This window comes from Pan paniscus, chromosome 10 (assembly GCF_029289425.2).
Source record: "Pan paniscus chromosome 10, NHGRI_mPanPan1-v2.0_pri, whole genome shotgun sequence".
NCBI lineage: Eukaryota > Metazoa > Chordata > Mammalia > Primates > Hominidae > Pan > Pan paniscus.
The window spans coordinates 64,327,303-64,353,121 of record NC_073259.2 but is presented as its reverse complement, the minus strand read 5'-3'; the positions used below and the strand labels follow the sequence as shown (position 1 = coordinate 64,353,121).

Here is a 25,819-nt window from a genome sequence, read left to right as displayed (position 1 = left end):
CTGTAGTTCCAGCTAGTGGTGGGGCTGAGGCAGTAAGATCCCTTGAGCCCAGGAGGTCGAGGCTGCAGTGAGTTGATAGGGCCACTGCACTCCAGCTTGGATCAGGGTGTGACCCGGTATCTAAAAAACAAACAAAAAAGCATTTCTTCAAGTTAGTATTTAGCTGGTGTTAAAAACGAAAACATGATAATTTAGAAGGACTCTAGGCTGGGCGCAGTGACTCAAGCCTGTAACCCAGAGCTTTGGGAGGCCAAGGCAGTAGGATTGCTTGAGCCCAAGAGTTAGAGACCAGCCTGGGCAACATAGCGAGGCCTCATCTCTACAAGAACTACAAAAATTAGCCAGCAGTAGTGGCGCGCCCCTGTTGTCTCAGCTACTCAGGAGGCTGAGGCAGGAGAATCGCTTGAGACCAGAAGGTCGAGGCTGCACTGAGCTATGATCACACCACTGCACTGCAGCCTTGGTGACAGAGCGAGACCCTGTCTCAAAACAAACAAAAGGACTGTAAAGTGCATTCCTAATGAAGTCCTGAATGGAGGGTCTGCTGCTCTTCTGGAAACCTTTGGATTGTTAACCTCTACCCCTCTTTTATTTCCACACCTCTTATTTCATTTTCTGTTCCGATACTCCTGGCAAGATATTTGGTTCAGTGGAGTAAGGACAGACTTCGGTGCGGAGACTCCAGCTCTGCAGTGCTATATGACCCCACTGTAGGTTCAGCACCTTGGTTTCCTTATCTGAAATACTTATTCGGTAGTTTTAGGACATAAGATCAAGGGTTCAGCACAACGGCTTGAGACACATACGCGACCCTCAGAGTGCGGGTCTGCGAGAATGCAAGCACCCTGGACATGGTCCAGAGTAGCTGGACTTCTTCCCGAGTGCACTGCGTGGCCAGCAGGTGAGCGCGCCTCGCAGCACCCCAGGTGTGCGGCCGCAGGTGCGCGCCCGCGCGGCTCCCCTCGGCCAAAGGGCGAGGCAGTGGCGCGGCAGGGCGGGGCCGGCCAGAGCGAACCGGCTCCGGCTCCGGGGCCGCGCCCAGGGCGCTCCGCTGGGCACAGCAAGTTCTTGGCTGCTTCCCCGGCCGGAGGAGGCGGCGGCGGCGGCGCTAACAGGCTGAACCCTCTGCGCTCTCCTTCTCCCGCCCTTGGGGGCCTGCTGGCGATTGGCTCCAGAGAGGAAGGGGTGGAGGCAGCCCCGACCTGGCAGCTGCGGTAGCGGCTTTGAGTGAGTGCGGGAGCTGCAGATACCGAGGCGCTGCGACTGCCGCAGGAGGAGTCGCAGCCAAACTCGCCGCGACGCCGGGTGGGAGCGTCCCGGGAAGGAGAGGGAGAGGAGGCACTCGCTGAGGAGACCCCGCAGTAGAGGGCGCCTCCGGAGTCGCGCCGAACCTGGTCATGCAGGCGACGCCCCCCAGGGGCCGCTCGCGGCTGGACGGGAGCGGGAGGAGTCGGGGAGCGGCGGTCGAGCCCGGCAGGATGAGCGACGAGGGCGGCTCCAACTTCAGGCGGGTGGCGATCCGGCGGAAGTCCAACCCCTCCTACCTGCCGCCCGGGGTGCCCCGGCCCTGGAGCAGGCCCGCGTCGCACCTGGGACGTGTAGGGACCGCTGCCTTCAAGGGCCAGGTGCCCTCAGGAGCCACAGGTAAGCGCCTCGGGGCGCGGGGGAAGGGTGGCCCCGGCGCGTAGGTGCGGGTGAGGGGCGCTCCCAGCGCCCTGCAGGTGCGCCCTCTCGTCCCCCGCTGCGGAGGTAACTGGTTCGGGAGATTCGTTGTGGAAGGCTGCGCTCGGCCACCCACTCCCTTAGCTATGCTGTCCCTTCCCCCAGAGGACCTTGGGCAGGAACCCGCCTACCGCCGAGCTTGCCCTGGAGGTCACTTCTCAGAAAATTTAGAAAGTAAAGGTAGAATTCTTTTTTTCTCTCTAACTTTTGTTAGGATTTGAAAAGACCAGTTTTCTAGCTACTGAAGCTTAAGCGGCTTCGCTAAATTCCTGCTTTGGGCAGCCGTGGTGGAGGCCTAATACGGTGAAGGGGAGGCTGGTGTCCGCCCAGGTCTGACAACCTAGGTGTGGTGAGCAACCTTCTTAGTGCCTGGATTTTCTTAAAGGGACGCTTGACTCCCAGGCTGACTGTGAAAAGCGGCAAGGAAAGCTGTTCCTAACATCCGAAAACGGAATCATTATTGCTGTTTTCATGTTAATAGGTTCAGATGTCAGTAATGCGGTGTTTTGATTTCTGAGTTCTCATTGAATCTTAAAGAAGTCCTCAAGGTGATCTATTCAAGGCGATCTATTCAAGGCCACGTAATCTCCCCTGTCTTGTAAATGTGTTCTCTTCTCCCCAGGCGAGTTTGAAACTAGGGATTTCTTTTTTCTTTGATTTGCAAAACTTCTTTAAAATCCCCTCCCCTCCTTTATGCGGTAACCAGAGATGTCTGGTATGTAGACCAGCTTACGAGGCAAAACCTCATTTGAGCAGCAGAAATACAAATAATTCTAATTACTTTCACGCATTTCATTCTGATTAAGCAAATATGACGATTTAAATATGATAAATATTAGAGCTTTTAAATGTTCCCTTTTAGTCCTGGTTCTGAACTTGTAGTAGGCATAGAGCAGAAAAACATGATGAATTTAAAAGATATAACTACAGTAGATAAGGGCAGAAATTGTGAGGTGAGAAAATATGTAAACAAGTACCTGAATTACAGTGCCTTCGGTCTTCATTTCCTTGCCTTCAAAATGAGGACACTAGTGTGAAACAGTTTCTGAACTCTCTTCCAGTCTTAGGTGTGATTCACTCAAATTAATGGGAGGGTGTTTTCTTCCTTATCAAATGAAAATGATTTGCTTTGGATCGAAGGTATTTATTTAATGGGTTTTCAAGTTATTTAATGTACAGAATTTGTTAATCATCAACTGTTTTCAGTTGGAGAATAGTGGGCACCAAATTCCTTATTTTTGTGAGACGGAGTCTCACGCTGTCGCCCAAGCTGGAGTGCAGTGGCATGAACTCAGATCACTGCAACCTCTGCCTCCCGGGTTCAAGCGATTCTCCTGCCTCAGCCTCCCAAGTAGCTGGGATTGCAAGCATGCGCCACCACGCCCAACTAATTTTTCTGTTTTTAGTAGATACGGGGGTTTCACCATGTTGCCCACGCTGGTCTCGAACTCCTGATCTCAAGTGATCCGCCTGCCTCAGCCTCCCAAAGTGCTGGGATTACAGATGTGAGCCACCACATCCGGCCCCAAATTCTTTATTCTATCATTTTACTTAAAATCACCTGGCTAAATTACAAACCCATTGAGTAGGGGAAAAGAGGAAGTGCCCTCTTAGCAGTAAGGGTAAAAGGGAGTTGTGGCAGTCTACAAATCATTTCTGTAAGGTGGCTCTGCTTTTTCTCTTTTCCATTCTTTTTTTTTTTTTTTTTTTTGAGACGCAGTTTTGCTCCTGTCCCGCAGGCTGGAGTGCAGTGGCGCAATCTCGGCTCACTGCAACCTCTGCCTCCTGGCTTCAAGATTCTCCTGTCTCAGCCTCCCGAGTAGCTGGGGTTACAGGTGCCTGCCACCATGCACAGCTAATTTTTGTACTTTTTTTTTGAGACGGAGTCTGGCTCTGTCGCCCAGGCTGGAGTGCAGTGACGCAATCTCGGCTCACTGCAAGCTCCGCCTCCCGGGTTCACGCCATTCTCCTGCCTCAGCCTCCCGAGTAGCTGGGACTACAGGCGCCCGCCACCACGCCCGGCTAATTTTTTGTACTTTTAGTAGAGACGGAGTTTCACCATGTTGGCCAGGCATTTTTTTTTTTTTTTTTTTTTTAAAGAGACGGGATTGCTTGGCACGGGGGCTCACGCCTGTAATCCCAGCACTTTGGGAGACCGAGGGGGAGGATCGCTTGAGCCCAGGAGTTTGAGACCGGCCTGGGAACATTTCAAAACCCCGTCTCTGCAAAAAGTGACCCCATGTGGGCTGAAGTGGGAGGATCGTTTGCGCTCAGGAGGTGGAGGCTGTAGTGAGCCATGATCGTTTCACTGTATTCCAGCCTGGGCAACAGAGTGAGACCCTGTCTCAAAAAGAGAGAGAGAGGGAGAGAGAGAGGGGGGGGAGGGGAGTCAGAGAGAGATGGGGTCTCACTGTGTTGCCCAGGATAAGGCTAGAGTGCTGTGCCTATTCATAGGTACAATCGTAGCTCACTATAGCTTCGAACTCATGGGCTCAAAGCTATCCTTCTGCCTCAGTCTCTTAAGTAGATGGGACTACAGGCACACACCATTTTTTTTTTAAATTCAAAGAAAACCCAGAGCAGTTTTTTTAAAATGGAGAACCTAGCACTACCTTTTCTAGGTGTGTTACATTGTCTCGATATTGTAAACCGGCTGAAACTCAAAATTCTTGTTGCTATTTTCAGGGTCGAAAAGTAATTATCTTAATAGGTACAGCCATTCCCCTTACCATGATAAAATCTGTAATATCTGTAGGAGAATGATCTAGTGTTTTGAGAAGTAGTCTCAAACTACTGGATGACCACACCCTGTTCAATTTGGGAAGGGTAAAAAATATTTTAGAAAGTGCTTTCTTCTTTGACTCAAATCTGCCTCCCTATTAGTTCAATAGTATCATTAGATAAGTCTGTTCTTCCCCCTCATCAAAAAGTAAACCAGATTTAAGTTACTGAAAAGTGCCAGTTCATTCTATAGCACCTAGGAAAATATTTATATATGAAAACCACAAAATTTAAACGCATTACAAAGTAGGCATTACTCAATTGAAATGTCACTTTCCCTCTTAAAGAAGAAGGAACAAAAACTGAAAACTCAAGAACTTGGCAGAAAATTCCACTTTAGCATTATTATGTCATGTTCTGTGGTTATAAACCCTGCTGTTTTTAGAGTTCTATGCTTTTTGGCAAAAATAATAAAGTGTACCAACTGCATCCTTTGTGTATTCCTGAATGTGAAGCTCCCCATTTAAGTGAAACAGAAAGGTGAAGCAATTAAGACATAGGCTTTGGGGTTATATAGCACTCACGTTCTAGTCCCTCTTCCATAGCTAGCTGTGTGAATTGGACTGTCTCTTAATTTCTACGTTTCTTCATCTGGACAACAGAGATAACAGTCCTTATAATCGGTGCACTCCTATAGTCTCAGCTACTTGGGAGGCTGAGGCAGGAGAATCACTACAAGCCATGAGTTTGAGAATGAAGTATGCTATGTTTGCACCTGTGAATAGCTACTGCACTCCAGCCTGAGCAACGTAGCAAAACTCCATCTTTTTTTTTTTTGAGACTGAGTCTTACCCTGTCGCCAGGCTGGAGTGCAGTGGCGCAATCTTGGCTCACTGCAACCTCCGCCATCTGGGCTGAAGTGATTCTCCTGCCTCAGCCTCCCTAGTAGCTGGGACTACAGGCACACACGACCATGCCCAGCTAATTTTTGTATTTTTAGTAGAGACGGGGTTTCACCTTGTTGGCTAGGATGGTCTTGATCTCTTGACCTTGTGATCCACCCGCCTCAGCCTCCCAAAGTGCTGGGATTACAGGCGTAAGTCACTGTGCCCGGCCAAGATTCCATCTCTTAAACACACACACACACACACACACACACACACACACACACACACCAAAAAAACAGTACTTAATAAGGTTGCTGGCAGAATTAAGTAAAATTGTATAGGTAAATGTCTGGCACAGAGCAAACAGTATCATAACAAGGAGTCATTATTTTTACTCATCTCTGTGTCCCCAAAAGTCTAGCACTAGTACTGGCATATAGGAGACACTCTATAGATACTTAAATAAATTAGTGAATTAATGCTGTCCCCCTATGATGTTCATAACAACTACTGTCCATTGAATGCCTTTCCTTTTCTTTCTTTCTTTCTTTTTTTTTTTTTTGAGACAGAGTTTCGCTCTTGTCGCCCAGGCTGGAGTGCAATGGCACGATCTTGGCTCACTGCAACCTCCACCCCCTGGGTTGCAGCAATTCTCCTGCATCAGCCTCCCGAGTAGCTGGGATTACAGGCACCTGCCACCATGCCCGGCTAATTTTTGTACTTTTAATAGAGACGGGGTTTCACCACGTTGGCGAGGCTGGTCTCAAACTCCTGACCTTAGATAATCCACCCGCCTCGGCCTCCCAAAGTGCTGAGATTATAGGCTTGAGCCACCGCAACTGGCTATTGAATGCATTTTCTTTTCTTTTCTTTTTTTTTGAGATGGAGTTTCGCTCTTGTTGCCCAGACTGGAGTGCAATGGCCTGATCTCGGCTCAAGGCAACCTCCGCCTCCCGGGTCCAAGTGATTCTCCTGCCTCAGCCTCCCGAGTAGCTGGGATTACAGGCATGCGCCACCAAGCCCGGCTAATTTTGTAGTTTTAGTAGAGACGGGTTTCTCCATATTGGTCACGCTGGTCTCGAACTCCCAACCTCAGGTGATCCACCCACCTCGGCCTCCCAAAAGTGATGGGATTACAGGTGTGAGCCACTGCACCCGGCCTATTGAATGCATTTTCTACACTGAGAACTGTATTGTGGTACACACAAATATGCATGTGTGTAAATTTACAGCAATTTACTAAGTAGGTAACATTATGCTCATTTTACAACTGAAAATTTGAGACAGAGTTTTACTAACTGGCTTGGCATTATTAACTGGTAGTTGGTTAGCCAGGATTCAAACACAAGTGTGTTTGGCATCAGAGGCAGTGCTCTTTACCATATTCATAAGTAGCCTCTTTGGAAAATGAGTTGGCTTCTTTAGTCTTAGTCCTAAGCAAGTTGCTAAGAAGTGCTATGAGAGCGAAGAGGGTAAAAGACACCAGGTTGTCTTTAGGCATGGAGTGGGGGGAACATTTTGACTGTTGTGGCCCCATAAATTTAAAGATCTAGAAGTCATTTGGTTACCCTCTCTCAAAGTGGTTTTTTTTTGGGACGGAGTCTCACCCTGTTGCCCAGGCTAGAGTGCAGTGGCGCCATCTCAGCTACTGCAACCTCTGCCTCCCAGGTTCCAGTGATTCTCTTGCCTCAGCCTCCTGAGTGGCTGGGACTACAGGCGTGCGCCACCACGCCTGGCTAATTTTTGTATTTTTTAGTAGAGATGGGGTTTCGCCATATTGGCCAGGTTGGTCTCAAACTCCTGACCTTGTGATCCGCCTGCTTCAGCTTCCCAAAGTGCTGGGGTGCGCTCACCTTTTTTTTTTTTTTTTTTTTAGACAGAACCTCGCTCTATTGCCCAGGCTGGAATGCAGTGGCGTGATCTTGGCTCACTGCAACTTCCGCCTCTCAGATTCAAGTGATTCTTCTGCCTCAGCCTCCCAATTAGCTGGGATTACAGGCGTCCGCCACCACACCTGGCTAATTTTTGTATTTTTGTAGCGATGGGGTTTCACCATGGTGGCCAGGCTGGTCTCCAACTCCTGACCTCAAGTGATCCTCCCACTTCAGCCTCCCAAAGTGCTGGGATTACAGGTGTGAGCCACCGTGCCCGGCCCAATGCTCCCTTTTGTGGAACCTTAGTTCCAGGCCTCAGGTTCAGCTTTTTCCTATTGTGAAAACCCAAGGCCAAAACTTCGGTCCCCTGCAAGGCTCTTAGTCCCCTAGGCTTTCGGGTTCCTGGCAATGACTTTGCCTCTTGGGCAGCATGGTCTTACAAGTTAGTTACTTGTGTTTAGGTTTTGGGTTCTTTTTTTTTTTTTGCTTGCCTTTGGGCACCTCCTTTATTTTGTTATGAGCTCAGCCATGCATTTGTTGTATCTGAGTATTTGAATATCTGTTGTAATTTATTCAGCATCTCGGTGCTTTGTGGTGAGGGACTTTTCACATTATTTACTTGGTAAACTTTCTATGTAAGTACAGTTTTTTTTTTTTCTGGTACTCACCATGGCTGGAATGCTCACATTTTCAACATATACCCCAGTATCCTGAGAACTTCTAGAGTACTAATTTCATCTCTGGGGAAGAGGGATAGAAATTTTGGTGAAAGCAATACAAAAAAGTACTATTGATTGAATTCTGGCACTGAACCAGGACTATGTGTATGTTACCTCTAGTTCTTATAACAACCCTGAAAAAATAGGTGGTATTATTACAATTTTAGGGAAGGAAAAAAAGTTTCAGAAAGTCCTATTGCAGTACCCTGCACCTAGTAAATTTCAGAGGCAGGATTCAGACTTATGTCACTGGCTTCAGTGCTTGCATGCCTGTTAACACCTGTTCTTAAGGTTTTCCAGGGCTTTGAGTGGCCCAACGTAAAGCAATAACCATAGGTCATTTGCATTCATATGTTAGAGCTAATGTTATTTGTAACATTAAAAAATCTGTATTATATTTTTAAATAAAACTATCTTTAGTATTATTAGAATCATACAATGTTCTAAACAAGTAAAGATTTACACTAAAATGATGGATGGTGTGCATGTGCATGAATATCATTAATGCTTCTTAGAAGCTCCTTAAAGATGGGCTCTGAAATTGGAACCAGGAAAGGTTTCTTATAAGAATTTCCTTCCAAGAACAGCTTATTTATTTTTATTTTTTATTTTTATTTTTTGAGACAGAGTCTGGCTCTGTCACCCAGGCTGGAGTGCAGTGGCGCAATCTCGGCTCACTTCAAGCTCCACCTCCCGGGTTCACGCCATTCTCCTGCCTCAGCCTCCAGAGTAGCTGGGACTACAATCGCCTGCCACCACGCCTGGCTAATTTTTTGTATTTTTAGTAGAGACGGGGTTTCACCGTGTTAGCCAGGATGGTCTCGATCTCCTGACCTTGTGATCCGCCCACCTCAGCCTCCCAAAGTGCTGGGATTACAGGCGTGAGCCACTGCGCCTGGCTCCAAGAACAGTTTAAAGAGCAGTCAGTGGTTTTTTTTTTTTTTTTTTTAGAAGGAGTTTCACTCTTGTCCAGGCTGGAGTGCAATGGAGTGAACTCGGCTCACCACAACCTCCGCCTCCCAGGTTCAAGCAATTCTCTTGCCTCAGCCTCCCGAGTAGCTGGGATTACAGGCAAGCGTCAACATGCCTGGCTAATTTTGTATTTTTAGTAGAGATGGGGTTTCTCCAAGTTGGTCAGGCTGGTCTCGAACTCCCGACCTCAGGTGATCCACCCGCCTCGGCCTCCCAAAGTGCTGGGATTACAGGCGTGAGCCACTGCGCCAGGCCTAGTCAGTGGTCTTTTAATGAATAGCCATGTAAACTTGTGGACCTAAGAGCATTGAGAGACTCTTACTCCACAGTCACCTGCTTGCTTGCATTCCTTTTCTCTGCTGAAGGAAATCTAGGTTCATGGTTTTAACTGGTAACAGAGAAGAGGAACTGGAATTTGTTGAGGGAACGGGAACTTGATTGGGGGTCTGCCTGAGGTCCCCTGCTGTTGGAGTCAGTCCTTTTATAGGGAGATAACATACATATAGTTCTGGTTCAGAACCAGAATTCAATCAATAGTACTTACTTGTATTGCTCTTACTCAAATCTCTTTTTTTTTTCGAATACGCGTTTGCTGGAAAATTGATTGAAAAAGGATTAGAACATGATGCATTTATTTTTTATTTTATTTTATTTTTTGAGATGGAGTTTTGCTCTTGTTGCCCAGGCTGGAGTGCAATGGCGCGATCTTGACTCACTGCAACCTCCGCCTCCTGGGTTCAAGTGATTCTCCTGCCTCATCCTCCCAAGTAGCTGGGATTACTGGCATGTGCCACCATGCCTGGCTAATTTTGTATTTTTAGTAAAGAGGTTATCTCCTTGTTGGTAGGCTGGTCTCGAACTCCCGACCTCAGGTGATCCGCCCGCCTCAGCCTCCCAAAGTGTTGGGATTACAGGCGTGAGCCACTGCGCCCAGCCTACATGATGCATTTAAATATATGGATGTGGGGCTGGGCGCAGTGGCTCATGTGTGTAATTCCAGCACTTTGGGAGGCAGAAGCAGGCGGATCACTTGAGGTCAGGAGTTTGAGACCAGCCTGGCCAACATGGTGAAACCCTGTCTCTACTAAAAATACAAAAATTAGCCAGGCGTGGTGGTGGGTGCCTGTAATCCCAGCTACTTGGAAGGCTGAGGCAGGAAAATCGCTTGAACCCAGGGAGCAGAGTTTGCGGTGAGCTGAGATTGTGTCACTGCACTCCAGCCTGGGTGACAGAGCTAGACTCCATCTCAAAAAAATTAAAAAAAAAAAGAAAAAATTTATGCATGTGAAATGTGGTGAGAGATTCAGTAGGTTTGGACAGGAGCTTATGGATCTGCATTTTTAAAAAGTATATTAGATAATTCTGATGATCTGCTTGGCTTCCAAATGCCATTCTACCAGCTGTTTCAGAATTACTTGGGATTGCTAATTAAAAATCTCTAGCCACACCCTTGACATAGTGACTCAGAATCTGAGGGGTAGGGTTAGAGAAGCTGGTTTTTTTTGTTTGTTTGTTTTTTGTTTTTTTGAGACAGAGTCTTGCTCTGTCACCCAGGCTGGAGTGCAGTGGTGTGATCTCAGCTCACTGCAACCTCCGCCTCCCAGGTTCAAGCAATTCTCTGCCTCAGCCTCCCAAGTAGCTGGTATTATAGGCACCTGCCACCATGCCCAGCTAATTTTTGTATTTTTAGTAGTGATGGGGTTTCACCATCTTGGCCAGGCTGGTCTTGAACTCCTGACCTCGTGATCCACCCGCCTCCGCCTCCCAAAGTGCTGGGATTACAGGCGTGAGCCACCACGCCCGGCCAAGAAGCTGTATTTTTTTTTTTTTTTTTTTTTTGAGACAGTGTCTCACTCTTGTTCCCCAGGCTGGAGTGCAATGGCACGATCTCGGCTCACTGCAACCTCCCCCTCCCGGGTTCAAATGATTCTCCTGCCTCAGCCTTCCGAGTAGCTGGGATTACAGGCACCTACCACTACGTCCAGCTAATTTTTGTACTTTTAGTAGAGACGGGGTTTCACCATGTTGGCTAGGCTGGTCTTGAACTCCTGACCTCAGGTGATCCACCTGCCTTGGCCTCCCAAAGTGCTGGGATTACAAGCGTGAGCCACTACACCTGGCCAAGAAGCTGTATTTTTAACAAGTGCCCAGACGATCCTGATGTACAACCAGGTTTATAAGCTTCTGTGCATTCCCAAACATGGGTAAACCCCACTTTGGTCCTGAGGACAGGTTGCCGAGATTTGCAGGAATAAGACAAGGAATGCTATAGATTGTCCCTCAATACATAATCTGGGCCCTCTGCACTTTCTGGCATACTTTTTGCTCATTTCTGTTTGACTCCTCATTGCACTTTTTGTATCTGTTACAGGTCTTTCCTACTTTGTTCTTTTGTCTCAACTCCACCCTCTCCCTCTTGAAGTAGACCTGAATTTGTGCCGATACACAATTTTTATCATACTGGGGTATCTGAGATGAGCTCAACCGACCTGTCACTTCAGACTTGGTTTATAGACTCCTTTATTGCAGCCCTCTCCTTTTTACTAATCTGGCAGATAAACCCAGTCCTCAGAGACATTTCTCCTCTGTTACCTTCCATGGTTTGCCCCTTTACTCTCATTTATAGGCTATTTTTTCCCCTCCTCACCCCCAATGAGGTAATCCTAGACTTTATTTATTTATTTATTTATTTTTGATAAAGAGCCTTGCTTTGTCGCCCAGGCTGGAGTGCGATGGTGCCATCTTGGCTCACTGCAACTTTCACCTCCCAGGTTCAAACGATTCCCCTGCCTCAGCCTCCTCAGTAGCTGGGATTACAGGCCACACCATCATGTACAGCCAATTTTTTTTTTTTTTTTTAAGACAGAGTTTCGCTCTCGTTGCCCAAGCTGGAGTGCAATGGTGCAATCTCGGCTCACTGCAATCTCTGCCTCCCGGGTTCAAACAATTCTCCTGCCTCAGCCTCCCGAGTAGCTGGGATTACAGGCATGTACCACCATACCCGGCTAATTCTGTATTTTTAGTAGAGACGGGGTTTCCCCATGTTGGTCAGGCTTGTCTTAACTCTCAACCTCAGGTGATCTGCCCACCACGGCCTCACATAGTGCTGGGTTGACAGGTGTGAGCCACCGCGCCTAGCCTAATTTTTGTATTTTTAATAGAGATGGGGTTTCGCCTTGTTGGCCAGACTAGTTTTGAATTCCTAGCTTCAAGTGATCCACCTGCCTCGACCTCACCGTCCTAGACTTTAAACCTTGAAATTTTCTAGAGCTGCCTCCCAGTGACTTTAACTTACTGTGTGGACCTGCCTTGCTGCCCTCACTTCTTCATCTTCCTCACCCCGTCCTCACCACTTCCTTGTCTTCTTTTGGACTGGCTTGTGTTTACAACATTGGAGTAGCAGTTGTAAGGTCAGCAATGAATTCCCAAATAGCATTCAGCGCCTATTTTCAGCCCTTCTTAATTTTTCTGTGACATTTGTACCTTTTTAAAGCTCTTTTCTTGGTTCTGATGACCTGAGATATCCTGATTTTCTTACCTCATTGGTTCTTCAACTTTCTTCCTCTGGCTTTGCCATTTTCTCCTTTCTCCTCTTGTCTTCATTGGGGGTCCCATCTGCCCTCTGGGAAGGTTCAGCAGAGGGTATCTATACCTACTCCGTGTTTTCAAGGGCCTGCTTAATGAATATAAATGCTCCAAGGGCACCAAATCACAATTTCTTTTTACATTGCAATCCAGCCCCTTCTCCTGACTTTCCTTGGCAATTTTACTAACCTAGCTCTTGTTTGGCTTCAAATTCTGTTTTAAAATGGAATCTACCTGCTACCCAATGAGCTACCAGTTCTTATCAGTTTTCCTTCATTTCACATTGAATGTTTTTGCCTTATTTCAGTTCTTATCAGTTTTCCTTCATTTCACATTGAATGTTTTTGCCTTATTTTTGGCCTATTTCTCAACAATAGTGTTGCTATTCATTCTGTATAACTCTTTCCTCCCCCCAGTAATTTTTCTTTTTTTTCTTTTTTCTTTTTGAGTTGAAGTCTCACTCTTGTCCCCCAAGCTGGAGTGCAATAGCGCGATCTCCGCTCGCTGTAACCTCCACCTCCCAGGTTCAAGTGATTCTCCTGCCTCAGCCTCCCAGGTAGCTAGGACTACAGGCGCCTGCCACCACACCTGGTTAATTTTTATATTTTTAGTAGAGACGGGGTTTCACTGTGTTGGCCAGGCTGGTCTCAAACTCCTGACCTCAGGTGATCCGCCTGCCTCGGCTTTCCAAAGTGCTGGGATTACAGGTGTAAGCCACTGTGCCCAGCCTCCCCCCAGTAATTTTTCTTAAATCTGAGTATGGATCATATCTTTGCCATAGTCAAAAACCTTCCATGTCTCCCCAGCTGCCTGTTACTGATGTCTGTGATGGGATCCAGAAATAATCGCCTTAGTGATTGATTGTTGGTTAAACCTTACCAGTAACCCCTGGAATAGGTATATCTTTTAAAATCCACACAAATATTTAGTCTTATTTGAACTATGAAAGCTAGACTAGTCATGCATTGATCACACTTTAGAAGTTGTGTGTATGTTTGTTTTCAGGAATATATTTGGCATCATTTGGTCCAGTCGCAGTAGCTCACATCTGTAAAACCAGCAGTTTGGGTGGCCACATCGGGAGGATTGCTTGAGTTTAGGAGTTCAAAATCAGCCTGGGTAACGTAGTGAAACCTTGTCTTGTCTCTCAAAAAAAAAAAAAAAAGTCAAGAAATTTGCCAGTATGGACCGGGTGCGGTGGCTCACGCCTATAATCCCAGCACTTTGGGAGGCCGAAGCAGGTGGATCATGAGGTCAGGAGATTGAGTCCATCCTGGTTAACAGGGTGAAACCCCATCTCTACTAAAAATACAAAAAATTAGCCGGGTGTGGTGGCGGGCGCCTGCAGTCCCAGCTACTCGGGAGGCTGAGGCAGGAGAATGGCGTGAACCTGGGAGGCGGAGCTTGCAGTGAGCCGAGATTGTGCCACTGCACTCCAGCCTGGGCGACACAGCGAAATTCCGTCTCAAAAAAAAAAAAATTGCCAGTATGGCCTGTAGTCTTAGCTACTCAGGAGGGTGAGGTGGGAGGATTGCTGAAGTCCCAAAGGGCGAGGCTGAGGCTGCAGTGACCTGTGATCACACCACTGTATTCCAGCCTGGGCAATGGAATGAGACTGTGTCTCAAAAAGAAAAAAAAAAAAAGAAATTGGCATCATTTGCAGGGCATTGTCTTGAATTTGTCATCTGTTCTTGAATTGCAGTTGACAGTGTAGGCATTAGCACCAGCAAGTGTTCTGGGAGCCCACAGTCAACTTTGTATTATTGCCTCACTTAAGCGAGAATAGAGTGAAAACAAACCCAGTTGCTGTGCCCGTAGCACATGCACATCCGTTCATTGGAATTAAACTGTCAGCCTTCATCAACTGCAGTGTCTGTGGAAACCAGGGAGCTACCACAGTTCTGGGAACCGCACTGAGCCTCAGTGCAACTTTGAACAAAATGCCAAATGTCCACCCTGCTCTGCAAGGCTGGGGTTGTCCCCTGGAGCCTCTGACAGGGTTTTGTTTTAGGCCACATGTTAATAATAGTCTTAAAAAGCACAATGACTTTACAATGAACTCTTTTTTTTTTTTTTTGAGATAGAGTCTCACTCTGTCGCCCAGGCTGGAGTGCAGTGGTGAGATATTGGATCACTGCAGCCTCCGCCTCCCAGGTTCCAGCGATTCTCCTGCCTCAGCCTCCTGTGTAGCTGGGATTACAGGCGTGTGCCACCACGCCCGGCTAATTTTTGTATTTTTAGTAGAGACGGGGTTTCACCAGGTTGGCCAGACTGGTCTCGAACTCCTGACCTCAGTCAGTCCACCCTGCTCAGCCTCCCAAAGTGCTAGGATTACAGGCGTGAGCCACTGCGCCCGGCCGCTCATTTGTATTTTTAAAACATGTGGGTGGGGCGCGGTGGCTCAAGCCTGTAATCCCTGCACTTTGGGAGGCCGAGGCGGACGGATCACGAGGTCAGGAGTTGAGACCAGCCTGACCAACATGGTGAAACCCCCTCTCTACTAAAAATACAAAAGTTAGCCGGGCGTGGTGGCACACGCCTGTAATCCCAGCTACACAGGAGGCTGAGGCAGGAGAATTGCTTGAACCCGAGAGGCAGAGGTTGCGGTGAGGCGAGATCGCGCCGCTGCACTCCAGCCTGGGCGACAGAGCAAGACTCCGTCTCACAACAGCAACAACAACAACAAACACATGCTAGGAGGTGAAAAGTCAGCATGTGGGACCATATAAATTATAAGATACCCCAAATTGAAGAATACTGAGGGGTCATTGCTTACCATTTCAAGTACAATGCGGTATAAAAATCAACTCAAAAAGGCATACTGGTTGAGTGCAGTGGCTTACGCCTGTAATCCCAGCACTTTGGGAGGCGAAGGTGGGCAAATTATCTGAGGTCAGGAGTTCTAGACCAGCCTGACCAACATGGTGAAATCCTGTCTTTACTAAAAGTACAAAAATTCACAGGGTGTGGTGGCGGGCGCCTGCAGTCCCAGCTGCTCGGGAGGCTGAGGCAGGAGAATCTCTTGAACCCAGGAGGTGGAGGTTGCAGTGAACTGAGATTGCGCCACTGAACTCCAGACTGGGCGACAGAGTGAGACTCCATCTCAAAAGAAAAAAAAAAGGCACATAGAGAAAAAGCATACAGATTTATTAACGTGCACACGTGAGAATCACAGAATGATTGCCCAGTATCCCAATGGGGCCCAAATACTTACATAATCTTATTTCAGAGGGGAAGAGGAGATAGGGAATATTGGTATTCTGCTGAGTAATAATTGATTACTGTGGAGAATGAATGGATGAGGGAACAGAGACTGATGTGTAAATGATTCTCTTTGGAAATGGAGTGATCCCGAGAGGCAGACGTTATTTTGTAGAAAGATCTGATTAGGTCTGGTTACATTCTTGGTCATCTTTTCTGCAGTAGATTGTGAGATAATGGAGAGAAGGAAAAAGTATTGTTTTTGTTGGGTCTATCTGGTGTTTATGTAGACAGAGGAAAAATCTATTCCTAATACCTGTTGATTTCTAAGGGCTTTTAATTCAAAATACTCATTATCTCAGGAGGCTGTGTTTTGGGGTGGAAATTCCTTGCGCTCCTTCAATTGGAAGTTATGAAATTGTTATAGGCTGGGTATGGTGGCCCACACCTGTGTTCCAGCACTTTGGGAGGCCTAGGTGGAAGGATTGCTTGAACCCAGAAGTTCAGGACCTGGCTGGGCAATAGGGAGTCCCCTTTTTGTTTTGTTGTTGTTGTTGTTTTGAGATGGAGTCTCGCTCCGTCGCCAGGCTGGAGTGCATTGGCGCGATGTCAGCTCACTGCAACCTCCGCCTCCTGGGTTCAAGCGATCCTCCTGCCTCAGTCTCCACCACACCCATCTAATTTTTTGTATTTTTTGTAGAGACGAGGTTTCACCATGTTGGCCAGGATGGTCTCAATCTCTAGACCTCGTGATCTGCCTGCCTCAGCCTCCTAAAGTTCTGGGATTACAGGCATGAGCCACCGCGCCTGTCCAGAGACCCCTTTTCTAGAAATTTTTTTTTTTTTTTTTTAATTAGCCAGCCATGGTGGTGCATGCCTGTGGTCCCAACTACTCAGGGGACTGAAGTGGGAGGATTGCTTGAGTTTGGGAAATCAAGGCTGCAGTGGAGCCATAATTGCGCCACTGCACTCCAGCCTGGGTGACAGAGTAAGACTCTGTCTCCAAAAAAAAATTTTTTTTAAATTATAGCCAATTTGATTAAAAATAATTACCAACAGGGTGGGGGCTAGGGGAGGGATAGCTTTAGGAGAAATACCTAATGTAGATGATGGGTTGATAAGTGCAGCAAACCACCATAGCACATGTATACCTTTGTAACAAACCTGCACGTTCTGCACGTGTATCCCAGAACTTAAAGTATATATTTAAAAAATTACCAAAAACCTATTTATAGAAAAAAAACTTTTAACAAAATGATCTTCGTTTACTCTGCAGAAAGTTGGCTAACATGTAACATTTACGTGCTGTGTAAATTATGCCGTCATATTAATGTGCTGTGTAAATTATGCTGTCATATTAATGACTTACAAGTATGTTAGCAGTATTGGTAATTTTCATCCTAGAAAGGGAAATATAATGCATAATTTTAATACCACTGTTGTGTCTAAGAGAAGCGTTCAGAGGAAGGCACACTTTGGACTGTGCTGCATGCATCTTTGGGGAAAACTGAACATGTAATTTGTGCCCTCAAGGTCATCTGGGAGCTTGTGTGTACTGGCTTATGCATCTGGTGGGAGCAGCAGCCTGCTGACACAATCTGGAAGTCTCCCTAAAATGTATAAAACCAAGTTATAATCCAACCACCTTGGGCGTGCTTTCTCTGGACCTCTGGAGACTGTACTTCGGACCATGGTCACTTATGTTTGGTTCAGAATAAACCTTAAATATTTTACAGAATTTGCTTTTTTTTGTCAACAGGATTGAAGGCAATTGTATTCTTTGGGGGTCCAGTTTCTAGGTAGATGAAGGAACTACAGAGAACAGCCTCATCCTGTACTTTTGGACAGAAAGATAACTGAGAGATAGGGGAGCGAAGGTCAGAGAGACCTTGAGGATACTTTTTTTTTTTTTTTTTGAGACGGAGTCTTGCTCTGTCACCAGGCTGGAGTGCAATGGCATGATCTTGGCTCACCGCAACCTCTGCTTCCCAGGTTCAAGGGATTCTCCTGCCTCAGCCTCCTGAGTAGCTGGGATTACAGGCGCCCACCAGCACACCCAGCTAATTTTTATATTTTTAGTAGAGACGGTGTTTCACCATGTTAACCAAGCTGGTCTCAAATTCCTGACCTCAGGTGATCCACCTGCCTCGACCTCCCAAAGTGTTGGGATTATAGGCGTGAGCCACCGCACCCAGCCTACTTCTTTTTTTAAAAAAAATTATTTATTTATTTTTGTGGGTATATAGTTGGTGTATATATTTATGGGGTATATGAGATACTTTGATACAGGCATGCAACAGGTAATAATCACATCTTGGAAAATGGGGTAACCATCCTGTGAAGCATTCATCCTTGTGTTACAATCCAATTACACTCTTTTAGTTATAAAATGTCCAATTAAATTATTGACTATAGTCACCCTGTTGTGCTATCAAGTACTAAGTCTTATTTATTCTTTCTGTTTTTTTTTGTACTCATTAATCATCCCCATTTCCCCTCCTCCCCAGCTGCACTTCCCAGCCTCTGGTAATCATTCTTCTACTATCTCCATGAGTTCAGTTGTTCTGATTTTTTTAGCACCCACAAATAAATGAGAACATGCAAAGTTTGTCTTTCTGTGACTGACCTATTTCACTTAGCATAATGACTTCTGGTTCCATCCATGCTGTTGCAAATGATATTTATTGATATTTTGTATTTTATTCATTTCAAATGTATTTATTTCTGCTCTGATCTTTATTGTTTGTTCTAATTTTGGGTTCGGTTTGCTCTTGCTCTTCTAGTTCTTTAAGATGAATGTTAGGTTATTTATTTGAAGTTTTTCTTCTTTTTGATGTAGGCCCTCATAGGTATAAATTTCCTTCTTAGTACTGCTTTCACTGTATCTCATAGATTTTGGTAGTTATGTTTCCATTATTATTGTTTCAATAAATTTTTCAGTTTCCTTCATAATGTTTTCATTGACCCCTGTTCATTCAGGAGCATATTATTTAACTTCCATGCGTTTGTATATGTTCCAAAATTCCTCTTGTTATTTATTTGTAGCTTTATTTCATTGTGGTCAGAGAAGATGCTTGCTATTATTTCAGTTTTTTTTGAATGTTTTAAGACTTGTTTTGTGACCTAACATGTCATCTGTCCTTGAGGATGATCCATATGCTCAGGAGGATGTTCTGTAGCCATTGGATGAAATGTTTCATAAATACTTATTAGGTTCATTTGTTCTATTCTGCAGATTAAGTCTGATATTTCCTTGTTTATTTTCTGTCTAGAAGATCTGTCCAATGCTGAAAGTAGGATTTAGATGTCTCCAGCTATTACTGTATTGGGATCTGTCTCTCTTTTTTTTTTTTTTTTTTTTTTTTGAGACAGAGTCTCCCTCTGTCGCCCAGGCTGGAGTGCTGTGGCACAGTCTCGGCTCACTGCAAGCTCCGTCTCCTGGGTTCACGCCATTCTCCTGCCTCAGCCTCCTGAGTAGCTGGGACTACAGGCACCTGCTACCACGCCTGGCTAATTTTATTGTATTTTTAGTAGAGACGGGTTTCACCGTGTTAGCCAGGATTGTCTTGATCTCCTGACCTCGTGATCTGCCCGCATTGGCCTCCCAAAGTGCTGGGATACCAGGCGTGAGCCACCGCGCCCAGCCTCTTTCTTTAGCTCTTAATAATATTTCCTTTATATCTGGGTGTTACATCCTCTTGCTGAATGGACCCCTTTATCATTATATAGTGACGTTATATGTGTTTTCTTACAGTTTTTCTCTTGAAACCTATTTCATCTGATATAAGTATAGCTACTCCTGCTCTTTTTCTGTTTTCATTGGCATGAAATATCTTTTTCCATTCATTTATTTTCAGTCTATTTGTATCTTTATAAATGAAGTGTGTTTCTTTTAGGCAACAGCTCATTGGGCCTTGCATTTTTATCCATTCAGCCTCTCCATGTCTTTGTGTTGTGTGTCACCCAGGCCGAAGTGCAGTGGTTCAATCTCAGCTCACTGCAACTTCTGCCTCCTGGGCTCAAGTGATCCTTTTCTTCAGCCTTCCAAGTAAAGTAGCTGGGACTACAGGTGTATGCCACCATGCCCAGCTAATTTTTGTATTTTTTGTAAAGACAGGGTTTCCCTGTGTTGCCCAGGCTGGTCTTGAACTCCTGTGCTCAAGCAATCTGCTCACCTTGGCTTCCCAAAGTGCTGGGATTACAGGTGTGAGCGACTGTACCTGGCCAACTGTATGTCTTTTGATTAGAGAGTTTAGTTGATTTACAATCAGTGTTATTATTGGTAGGTAAGCACTACTCCTACCATTTTATTTGTCTTCTGGTTGTTTTTTGGTCTTCTCTTCCTTCTTTCCTTCTTTCCTGTCTTCCTTTTAGTGAAGATGATTTTCTCCAATGTTACGCTTTAATTTCTTTTTATTTTTTGGGTGTCCATTGTACGTTGGACATGCACACAATGGACACACATAAAACACAACAATTAGTATTCGGCTTGCAAATACTATCTCGTAACCCATTATTTTAAATGGATGACAACACTGATTGCAGAAATAAACAAGCAAAAAAGAAAATGAATAAAACTATATACTTTAACTTTCTCCTCCCCTTTTAACTTTTGTTTCTTTTTATGTCTTATTGCACTGTCTATGTCTTGAAAAGTTGTAGTTATTATTTCTGATTGGTTCATGGTTTAGTCTTTCTACTTAAGAGTATTTCACACACCAAAAATTGCCATGTTATATTCCTGTTTTTCTGTGTGCCATTACCAGTGAGTTTTGTACCTTCAGATGATTTCTTATTGCTCATTAACGTCCTTTTCTTTTTCTTTTTCTTTTTCTTTTTTTTTTTTTTGAGTTGGAGTCTTGCTCTGTCACCCAGGTTGGAGTGCAATGGCACGATCTCGGCTCACTGCAACCTCCGCCTCCTGGGTTCAAGCAATTCTCCTGCGTCAGCCTCCTGAGTAGCTGGGACTACAGGCGCATGCCACCACGTCTGGCTAATTTTTGTATTTTTAGTAGAGATGAGGTTTCATCATGTTGGTCAGGCTGGTCTCGAACGCCTGACCTCGTGATCCACCCACCTCGGCCTCCCAAAGTGTTGGAATTACGGGCATGAGCCACCGCGCCTGGCCTAACGTCCTTTTCTTTCTGATTGAAGTACCATTTAGCATTTTTTGTAGGACAGGTCTGGTGTTGATAAAATCTCTCAGCTTTTGTTTGTCTGGGAAAGTCTTTATTTCTCCTTCAAGCTTAAAGGATATTTTTGCTGGATACACTATTCTAGGGTAAATTTTTTTTTTCTTCCGCACTTTAAATATGTCATGCCTGTAAGGTCTCCTGGCCTGTAAGGTTTCCACTGAAAAGTGCTAGATGTATTGGAGCTCCATTATATGTTATTTATTTATTTATTTTCTGAGACAGAGTCTCACTCTGTCACCCAGGCTGGAGTACAATGGTGCGATCTTGGCTCACTGCAACCTCTGCCTCCCAGGTTAAAGTGATTCTCATGCCTCAGCCTCCTGAGTATCTGGGATTACAGGTACATGTCACCATGTCTGGCTAATTTTTGTATTTTTAGTAGAGATAGGATTTCCTCATGTTGACCAGGCTGGTCTCCAACGCCAGGCTTACTAATTCTTTCTTCTGCTTGATCTATTCTGCTAATAAGAGACTCTGATGCATTCTTCAGTATGCCAATTCCATTTTTAGTTTCTGCATAATTCTTTTTAGTTATTTCAGTCTCTTTGTTACATTTATCTGATAGAATTATCAATTCCTTCTCTGTGTTATCTTCAATTTCTTTGAGTTTCCTTACCACAGCTCTTTTGAATTCTTTGTCTGAAAGGTCACATATCTCTGTTTTTTCCAGGAATGGTCCCTGGTGCCTTAGTTCTTTTTTTTTTTTTTTGAGACAGAGTCTCGCTCTGTCGCCCAGGCTGGAGTGCAGTGGCACAATCTCGGCTCATTGCAAGCTCCACCTCCTGGGTTCACGCCATTCTCCTGCCTCAGCCTCCCGAGTAGCTGGGACTACAGGCGCCCGCCACCACGCCTGGCTAATTTTTTGTATTTTTAGTAGAGACGGGGTTTCGCTGTGTTAGCCAGGATGGTCTTGATCTCCTGACCTCGTGATCCGCCTGCCTCTGCCTCCCAAAGTGCTGGGATTACAGGCGTGAGCCACCGCGCCTGGCCCTGGTGCCTTAGTTCTTTGGGCGAGGTCATGTTTTCCTGGATGGTCTTCATCCTTGTAGATATTTGTCTATGTCTGGGCATTGAAGAGTTAGGTATTTATTGTAGTCTTCACTGTCTGGGTTTGTGCCCATCCTTCTTGGAAAGGCTTTTCAGGTATTTGAGGGGATGTGGGCCCAAACTGAATAACTCTGTGGTTCTTGCCGACTTATAGAGGTACCACCTTGATGATCTTAGATAAGATCTGGAAGAATTCTCTGGATTACCAAGCAGAGACTCTTGTTCTCTTCCTTTATTTTCTCCCAAACAAATGGAGTCTCTCTCTGTGCTAAACCACCTGGACCTTGGGGGGTGGGGTGTCACCAGCACCCCGTGGCCACCACAACTGAGACTGTACCGGTTCAGACCTGAAGCCAGGATAGCACTCGATCTTGCCCAAGGCCCGGTGTAACCACTACCTGGCTACCACCTAAGTTTACTCCAGGCCCTAGGACTCTGCAGTCAGCAGGTGGCAAAGCCAGCCAGGTTTGTGCCCTTCCCTCCAGGGTGGTGAGTTCCCCTAGGCCCCAGATTAGTTCATAGATGCTGTCTGAGAACACCAGGGATTGAAGTCAAAACCTTAGATATTTACCTGGTGTTTTGTTCTACTGTGGTTAAGGTGGCACGTGACCCACAAGACAAGTTGCTTCCCACTCTTCCCTCCCCTTTCCACGGGCAGAAGATCCTCTCCCTTTGGCTGCCATCACCACTGGCTTATGGGGGGGTTCTGCCAGGCCATCACTGATACTTAAAGCCTAAGGGCTCTTCAGTCAGCTTGTGACCAATGCTGCCAGGTCTGGGACTCACCTTTTGGCTCAGGGCAGGTCCAGAAATGCTGACCAAGAGCCTAGGCCTGGACTCAGTGACCTCAGAAGTCTGCTTGTTGCTCTACCCCCTGTGGCTGAGCTAATACCTGAGGTGCAAGACAGAGAGTCTCCTTTATTTTCCCCCTGCTTTTCTCAAACAGGAGTCTTTCACTGTAGCCCTCACAGCTGGGAATGTGCTGGGTCACACCTGAAGCCAGCATGTCTCAGAGCCCAGTGCCTATGGTATATTACCTGGGTAGTGCTGTTGATAATTCAGGGCCTTGGCACTCTTTAGTCAGCAGGTGGTAAATCCTGCCAGGTTTCCTCTGTGACAGGGCAGCACTGAGTTAAGTTAAAGTGCCCCAGTCACTGCATTCTCCCTCTACTAAATGCACAGATTTCTCCCCACCACGCAGCCACTGCTGGGGATGGGGGAGGCATGGCAGAAGCACTCCCTTAGTCACCCTGGCTGGTGTCTTAGTAGGTTGTGTGCCTCCTACTCTAGTCCACTGGCTCTGGGCCCAGCTTAGCACTAGGGCTTGCCTACGAATTGCAGTCCTTGTGGCCTAACCTGCCCCTCAAGACCACTTAGGGCCCCAGAGCACTCTGGCCTGTGGTTGTGAGGCTTGTGGGAACTCAAGCTCTGACTGCTATGGTGGGTGATTTCCCTCTGGCTAAGGCCAGTCCAAATGCTCCTTCCGTGGTTAGATGTCATCTGAGTGCAGCCTGGTTCTGCTTATCACTGACAGGGCAGCACTGAGTTCAAAGCAAAGCCTCCCAACTGCTGTGCTGTCCGTCTCCCAAAAGCACAAAATCTGCACGTGTGGCCACTGCTGGGAGAAGGGGGAGGGCTGGCATTGGCACTTCAACACTGTCTTTCCTATTCTCTTCAATGTCTCTTTCAGTGATATGAAGTTAAAACCAGCTACTGTGAATGCTCACCTGATTTTTGGTTATTTGAGATGGCTGCCTTTTGTATGTAGTTAGTTGTTAAAATTTGATGTTCCTCCTGGGGGTGAGGGGGATGACAAACAGTGTAGGCTTCTTCTATTCCATCATCTTGCTCTGCCCCTGTGGCTGCTGCCTTAGTTCAGCATGCCAAAGTGCCGTATTTTGGGGTATTGTTTTCATGCCCTAACAGTTCCTTGTGGCAGCTTTTGTGTATCTCTAATCTAATGCTTGTCTCATTGGATCATGTTTGTTTACAAGGATCTAGCACCTACTACAAGTTACTGCCCTAGGTGCAAGCTCTTCCGGGCATGTCTTTCCGTTCCTTTTCAATCCCTCTGGCTTAGCCCTTGCCTCCCTAGCCCCTTCCAAAACTGCCTTTTATTGCTGACCACTTTCCTCAGTCTTTCCTTCTGTGCTGTCTTGAGCAACCCCAGTTTTATGTTTAGAAAATTCCCTAAAACCTGAATTTCAACACAGACCCACACAGTTTTCTGCATGAAGCCTGGCTTTCTCCCACGTTACTGATTCCCTGGTGACACTCAAGTGATGGTTGTTCATCTTTTATGACCCACATATCTCCTGGTTAGGACCTGAGGTCAGCCCTCTTCTAGCTTTCCCTGACTAGAAAAAATTCCTCCTGCTTTCACTGTTGTCAGTCACCTCAATTTCTTCACCAAACTTCTTGTTTTTGCTCTGTGTCTGCCCTATAGCCCCTAATTCTGTAGTCATCCGTTGCTCCTCAAGGGCCTCTCAAAGTCCATTCAGGGGCTCAATAGATATTGAATAAACAGAAGAACCCCAAACTAGTTGGTACATTTTGGTTCAATGTAATAATTATTTTTTACTTTTTATTTTTTTAAAGAGACAGGGTCTCCACTCTTTCACCTGGACTGGAGTATGGTGGCATGATCATAGCTCACTGCAACCTCGAACTCCTGGGCTCAAGTGATCCTTCTGCCTTGGCCTCTCAAAGTACTGGGATTTACCAGCATTAGCCACCATGCCCAACCAAACATAAGAATTTTCTACCAACACTGTCAGAAAGTGGAATTAGGGTTCTGCAGTGATCATGAGTTTCTTAATAATGAGGGATATTCAAGGAGAGGCTAGATGACTTAGTGGCTTTACTATAGAGGAGACGGAATGCCAGATGTAACTCTTTCTGACCTGTAATCCCAGCTTGCAAACTAAATAACATCAGTGGTACTCAGCTTTCCTTGTGTGTCTACACCATTCATATACTCGCATCAGCAATGTGTAGCAATTTTGTGCTGGGGTGTATTAGAGAATAGTATACTTTTTGTTCTCTTTGAGTATTCATGGACTGGACTTTCTTTATGTCCCTTTTAGTTTAACAGTTCCAATTTTCTTGGCATCCTTTCTGATGTTGTCTTAGGGCCTTATTTCAAGAGCATGTTGGTCTGTAGGATCTGGCTGCTCCTCCACTGAAAGCCCCCAGAATGCTTTGTTACATTGTCAGGAATTTCTATTTCTTTTATCTTGTAGCTTTCTCTATCATATCCCATTTCCACTGTCCTCTCTTCTTTCACAGCCATTTTCTTCCTCTTTCTTTGCTCATTGTTTTTTCATTATTAGGACTTGGCTTTTTAGGTCAAGACTCCTAATAAAAGGACTCCTTTCTTCTGCTGTTGCCTTACCAGTCACATATGTGGTGCTGTCTCTAGTGGGCTTTGCTTTAAAAGCAAAAAACAAAAAACCAACAACAAAAGCAAAACAAAAGCAGCTATGCATGTTTAGAAACTGGATTTTAGTTCACAGCTTGTATAGAAAAAGATGAGACTATAGGCCGGGCGCGGTGGCTCACGTCTATAATCCCAGCACTTTGGGAGGCCGAGGCAGGCGGATCATGAGGTCAGGAGATCGAGACCATCCTGGCCAACGCGGTGAAACCCTGTCTCTACTAAAAAAAATACAAAATATTAGCCGGGCATGGTGGCGGGCACCTGTAGTCCCAGCTACTCGGGAGGCTGAGGCAGGAGAATGGCGTGAACCCGGGAGGCGGAGCTTGCAGTGAGCCGAGATCATGCCACTACACTACAGTGTGGGCGACAGAATGAGACTCTGTCTCAAAAAAAAAAAAGAAAAAGATGAGACTATAAAACATCTGATGCTTGGAATATTGCTGTTACTGTTTTCCAT

At 45.9% G+C, this 25,819-nt stretch overlaps 1 protein-coding gene across 1 annotated transcript in view; it reads left to right on the top strand.

Annotated features, from left to right (window-relative positions):
- Positions 1 to 1,207: 1,207 nt before the first annotated feature.
- Positions 1,208 to 25,819, top strand: part of FGD4 (FYVE, RhoGEF and PH domain containing 4) — a 248,447-nt gene continuing 223,835 nt past the window's right edge. The window contains exon 1 of the mRNA XM_034936051.3: positions 1,208 to 1,644. Within this exon, the coding sequence (XP_034791942.1) occupies positions 1,398 to 1,644 (247 nt within the window). The 5' untranslated portion in view covers positions 1,208 to 1,397. The remainder of the gene's footprint in view (positions 1,645 to 25,819) is intronic.